A 5,837-nucleotide genomic window follows, 5' to 3' on the forward strand; every position below is an offset into this window, starting at 1 on the left:
AAAGAGTAAAACCATTTCATTAAAAAAAACCAAAAAAGAACTAGTTCAGCTACTAAACATCTAACATACCCAAATGCCAGAGTCTTTAATACCAGTGCTCTTTGAATGTTGGGGTTTTTTGTTGTGGTTTTTTTTTTAACTGACCCCTATCTGAAGGTAGAAGGGCTGCTTTATTGTGACTTAGGACTGTGTCTTAAGATCTACACAGGATGTCAAATTTTTCATCCCCAATGATGTTTTCAAGTATTAACAAATGTAGGGCTTCACTTCTCTAACAGATAAATACATTTGTTTACAACTGGCATACACACATGCTAGTTAAGAATTAAATTCTCCAATCATTAAGAATTTTAAAGAGAAGATACACCTTCTGACCAACCATAAGCAGCTGTGGGAAGATACTCAAGCTGGGCTAAGGCCACTGAGTGTTCTAAAGATCTTCAGTATGGAAGGAATTTTGATGTCAATGTTTGTTGGTCTTTCTGCATAACTGTCACACCTTAGAAGTTACTAAGTAATGATAATCACTCAAAGAAAAACATTTGCCAAATAGTGATTGTAATCAAGAAACAGTCTTTTCAGATTGGTCTCAAAATACCTGTCAATTACTGAAAACACGCCTAAAGACAGACAGAATACCTGCTGTACTGCAGATTTAGGATTTGTCTTTCTATTTTGCAGTCTTTTTTCAATTCCTTTATGCAGTTTGATATATCCCCCTTCACTAACAGAACGCTGGCGAAGCTTGCTTTTGTAAGTATCATCTTGGCTGGAAGCTAGCCTTTCCGGTTGTGAAACTGGAATGCTCTGTTCTTTACTCTGCCCATCATGGTTTTGCTTGAGTGTTTCTGAGCAGTCTTCAGCAGCAATGTCCACATTTGTTTTACCACTTTCATTTCGATCCGTCTCAGTTTCCATTTGACTTTTTTCATTCGTGGCTTCCACAGCTGATGGCTCAGTCTCCATGACAGACATGGTGCTATTTGAAATGCTCTCCAGCAGCTGCACCTTGACGTAATTTTCAGTCGTTTCACACTGCTCCACAGGCTTGGAAAGATCATCTGGAGTGGCCTCTGCAGGCTCTGAGGGCAGGAGGTCAGGCTGGGGTGCTGCTGCCTCTTCTGTCTCAGCAGAGGAAGTAGCTCCATTCACAGCTACTGGCACTTTGCTGGCTGAGAGCTCAGGTTGCGGAGCCCCGTCCACATGCTGTGTCTCAGCTTCAGTATGCTCTGCTAAATTTTGTGTTGACTCTACTGTTTGAATATCTCCCTTCAGGTACACTGTAATTTGTTTTTCCTCCATCTGTTTGTGCACATTTTCACAGATTTCAAGGACCTCTGACATGAAAAGATGCCGGGCAAGCATGGCCACTTCTGCCATACTACAGAAGTCAAAAGTTAATTCTGAAGTATAAGCAAATTCCAGTAGAGGTAGGAAACTGGACTTGCAGAACCCTACCAGGAATAAAAACAAGAGATTAGAGCAAACTCTTATGATCCCAAATTACACCAAAATATCCCAAATATACCAAAATATGGATACAAGTTAACCTTTGATATCATCAAGTCTGAAATTTAGAGTGAAATGTACTTGCAAGTAACACCGAAGTCCCTCCACTGGGACTTAATTGTCATTTAAGCAAAAGCATCCTCCTTGTGTATTTTCTATACGAAAGTAGGCTCAGACAACTTTTCTAGTAAGTAAGTAGAACTCTGGTAGTGTCACAATAAAATTTTCTAGAAGAACGTTTCAAGATGCTGGGTGAGCCACAATATTTTTGAATTAGATTAAGCCAAATTTATCCAGTGTTTCTGGACCTGCTACATTCAAAGAGTAGTCAGGACTTACATAACAACTGATGTAGCAGAAAAGTAAGACAAGAAAATGGCTAATGAAAAAAAATTAGATATGGCTTTACAGATAGAAGTGCTTAAAAATAAGCATTTGCTATAATTTTCCACAGTGCTGCAAATCATAAGTCAAATATTTAATTTGGGGGACCTTCTGGACCATTGTATTAAAAATCTATTTTTCATGCAGAGACAGACACAGTTAAGAAACTGATGAGAAAGCAACACAGTAGGCATATGTTTTGTACAGTATTCTTCATCACTACAAAGCTATTTTTAGAACACTTATTTTAGGATTGTCTTCTACCTTTAGGGTACCAGAAGGTTTGAGAAATAAACAGAAACATGGATAATTCTGTTTAACAGACATAAGAAACAATTTGGTATTTGTTCAGATAAACAGCTCTCTGAGAAGCTAGTCAACATCCTCTCGATGCATTCAAGCATTTGTTTGTATTCCCTTTTTTAATGTTTTTAATAGGAGGAGAAAACATGCCTTAAGCAAGGTAAAAATCAATCCAAAGCTTCTCAGAAATTTTAAGATTAAATCACATAGTCCATTCAATATGGAAAATCAAATTATGCAAAACTAGAGTCATCACTTTAGTATTAAAATCCATTCAAAATACTTTTAGATTAAAAGTGAGAAAAAAAGCAAGATAAAATACTTGTTTGTCTTAAACACTCAAAAAAGACTGAATCAAATACTGTACCACCTTATTGAGGATATTATGATTTCTAACTTTGAAACCCACAACAATTCACCTGACAGATCCACTACAGCTTCATGACTAGAGACAGCTCCCTTTTCAATGAAGAGCTCTCGGAAGTACTCGCTGTTGGCTGCCAAGACAGATTTGTGAGCTCTGTACTCCTCTCCTTCAATCAGCAGAGTCACATCACAGAACTGATTGGAAAGCCTCTGCTGATTCAGTTGGTTTAAGACTGACAGACAATGTTTGGAAGATGACTGCTTCACAAGGCCCTTACTGTCAACCTGTCATAAACAACATTATGAGAACTTCATTACATTTAGACGGTGCCTTTTTAAGCATTCACACTGAAACACAGAAAAGGATTATGTTCCGCAACTGTACATTCCGTTCAAGCCTGTATAGTATACAGTATACAGCTTAACTATGCTATTGTTCCCTTTCTTTAAATGCATCAAGTCTCACCCTCCCTCCAAACAGAGTTAATACAGACAATTGGGAAAATGGGAAGATACGCATATTGAAACAGTTCTTTCACTCTATTTTTCAACGCTACAGTCTGAAAAGGTTTCTAGATTCAAAAGTCTTTACACACATGAGCCCCCAGTTATCATCAAAAATTTTACATATAAATATAACATAATTTATTAAGAAACAGATATAGATTCCACGAGAATCTTGTATGTGATGCTTTAACTACTTTTATTTTGGCCATTCATCTTCCCTTAGGTCTTTTATACATAAGTAAGGGTCAGAGTGATTTTATTTTCCAAAGATGATGTATTATAATTACTTTTATGTCATATATACCAGTAACCCGTTTCCACACAATGAATATCTTTGGCAAAATTTACGTTGTCTTATTATTTCAAGATTATCACAAAAATGGAAAATAAGTATGCGAATACTAAGAATGCATCAAGAAACATCTTAAATACGTTCAGATGTAAATAATGGTACTTACAAATATAAGCTCATGCTTCGCTATAGGCTTCTTCTTCACAGGCTTTGGAGATGCAGCTGGGATTGATGATGTATTACTCAATTCATCATCTGTTTCATTACTGTCTTCATGAGATTTCACATCCAGTCCTAGTTCCTCCAGCATTTCAGAAGGATCTGACAGAGATCTAGTGCGATCTAACTTTTCCTGGCACTTGCTGCATTCTTTAATGTAATCTTTAACCTGCTTAAGAATACCTAAGAAAAATTAATAGTGCTTTATTAGGCTTCTAATCTTCATGTAATTTACCTTAAACATGTAATTAAGCATGGAGGTAATTAGCAAAACAATATTACACATTTACTGAGAAAAATGCAGTCAGCTACACTTTCCTTCTCTCATTTCTTTTTACCAGTTTTGCTTCTCTCCCAGTACTGTATGATACTGTATGTCACTACTGCAATCCAATGTTTAATTTGAGATAGAATGTTTGGAACATCACTGTATCAAGCAGACTCTCTACTAGAGAGATTTTTAAGGTTAGAAAAAATATTTTTATTTATTCACTCAACCTAAGAATCCCGAAACAATGAAAGCTGTAATCAGATCCTGCATTTAGCCCACACAAGTGGATCTCAGCTTGTCCTTACTGAAGGGGACAAGAACTGCAAGGCTCACCTAAGGGCTTTTGCAAAACTGTGACCAACTGTGCTATATGCTATGACTCTGATATGTAATACTAACACAGTTTAAAATCAATTGCTTATGCCTTTGAAATTTAAAGAAATTAATTTCCCACCAGTACTTTAACCTGTGTAACTCAACAGTTCCTAAGCTCAGGGTCCTCTCCTAGGTACCAAAGCACTTTCAGTGTACAGCTTTCAACCTAAATTCATTTTCTTCACCATGACAATATAAAAGCACACATAACAACAACCGTATCTCTATGGTTCATAATCTAGCACAGCTAAAAAGGTCGGCTGACAGAGCTTAGACTTGCACTGCTCATACCTTTCCAGAGTATGAGAAGCACCATCATTACATACCCATCTCTGTAAGGGTCAGGAAAACGCAGACTTCAGGCAACCCAAGACCTTCATGCCCATTTCAAACATTTTTACATTTCCTTGATTTCATCTGAAACCAGGGCTAGTTTCCAGGACAGAATATTTCTGGTCTTCTATCTAATATCCTTCCTAGCCACTGGGCCACACTCTAGCCCACTGCTTCTCAGTTACAGAGCAGACAGACACGACAGACTGGCACCTTCTCAGGATGACGACTGGGTCAAAACTGTGGTCCAGGAGCAGAAGAAGGGTATTACAATTACAGGGGAAACCGATGTTTTCAAGGAGACACAGGTAAGAAACAAACCACTTGAACTGAAAGCAGGGCATGAATTACAGTATTCTCAGTGCAAAGGAAATATGATAATACAGGTTGTGCAAATAAAGGTAACTGGTGAGATCAAAAGATGAAGAATACAGAGTGCCGTCTTCTGACAAAGAGAAGATACGCTGAGGTCCATTAAGGAAGTTTCTAGCATAGGATGACAGCAGATGACAGAACAGTTCAATACTGGGCAGAGGACGAGAACCCTGATAAAGGCAAGACAACCATTATCCAGAAAGCATGTATCACCTTTGAGAAACCAAATCTTATTTCACATCAAAGCTCTTCAAAAGTCAGTGAGGTCTGGACAGGAAGGATGGGCTGCAGCTAGAACAAAAAGCCTCCAAATCAATACAGTGAAAACTAAAGCTGAAAGGACAGATGTGATGGCCGATGGATGAAAAAAAAAAACAACGGACCAAGGGAAACAGTACAAACAGAAAGTGGGTCCTGGGCAAAAAGGTATTTGTTCAATGGATACATAACACTGCAAGTAGAACACCAGGTCCAAAGGGAACACAGATATCAAGTCACTGGCTCAGTCAAAAGAAGACCCCAAATGGGAATTACTGCTGTTCATATACTACCATTTCTAATGGCTGTGGCATCACTCAGGACCCAACTAAGAATTGGTTTGGGCTTTTCAGCTTGTTATTGGATGAAAGAGACAAATATAACAGTGATTGCAAGGACTATAGGTCATTGCTGGCAGCTCTACTATTTAAACACGAACATGATCCACATGCTAGTTGGAAAAGGTATTACGAGGTTAAAAGCTGAACTAGGTCACACAAAGCGTACAAGACGAGAAACCACTACCTCAAGGGGTCTGAATGCAACACTTGGACGGAGACAACCATGCTTTCTGTTTCCACATATTCGAAATACCGCTATTGAGTCAGAAGCCACAGGACTATTTGCTGACCACGGTGTAACTCG

At 38.2% G+C, this 5,837-nt stretch overlaps 1 protein-coding gene across 1 annotated transcript in view; it reads right to left on the bottom strand.

The window, feature by feature from the left end:
• ZBTB11 (zinc finger and BTB domain containing 11) overlaps window positions 1-3,767 on the bottom strand; it is a gene marked incomplete at its 5' end in the record, with an annotated part of 12,891 nt that extends 9,124 nt beyond the window's left edge. The window contains 3 exons of the mRNA XM_010146318.1: window positions 640-1,454; window positions 2,616-2,847; window positions 3,528-3,767. Coding sequence (XP_010144620.1) covers window positions 640-1,454; window positions 2,616-2,847; window positions 3,528-3,767 — 1,287 coding nt within the window. The remainder of the gene's footprint in view (window positions 1-639; window positions 1,455-2,615; window positions 2,848-3,527) is intronic.
• Between the last annotated feature and the right edge of the window lie 2,070 nt (window positions 3,768-5,837).

Source organism: Buceros rhinoceros, unplaced genomic scaffold, assembly GCF_000710305.1.
Source record: "Buceros rhinoceros silvestris isolate BGI_N320 unplaced genomic scaffold, ASM71030v1 scaffold27922, whole genome shotgun sequence".
Lineage (NCBI taxonomy): Eukaryota > Metazoa > Chordata > Aves > Bucerotiformes > Bucerotidae > Buceros > Buceros rhinoceros.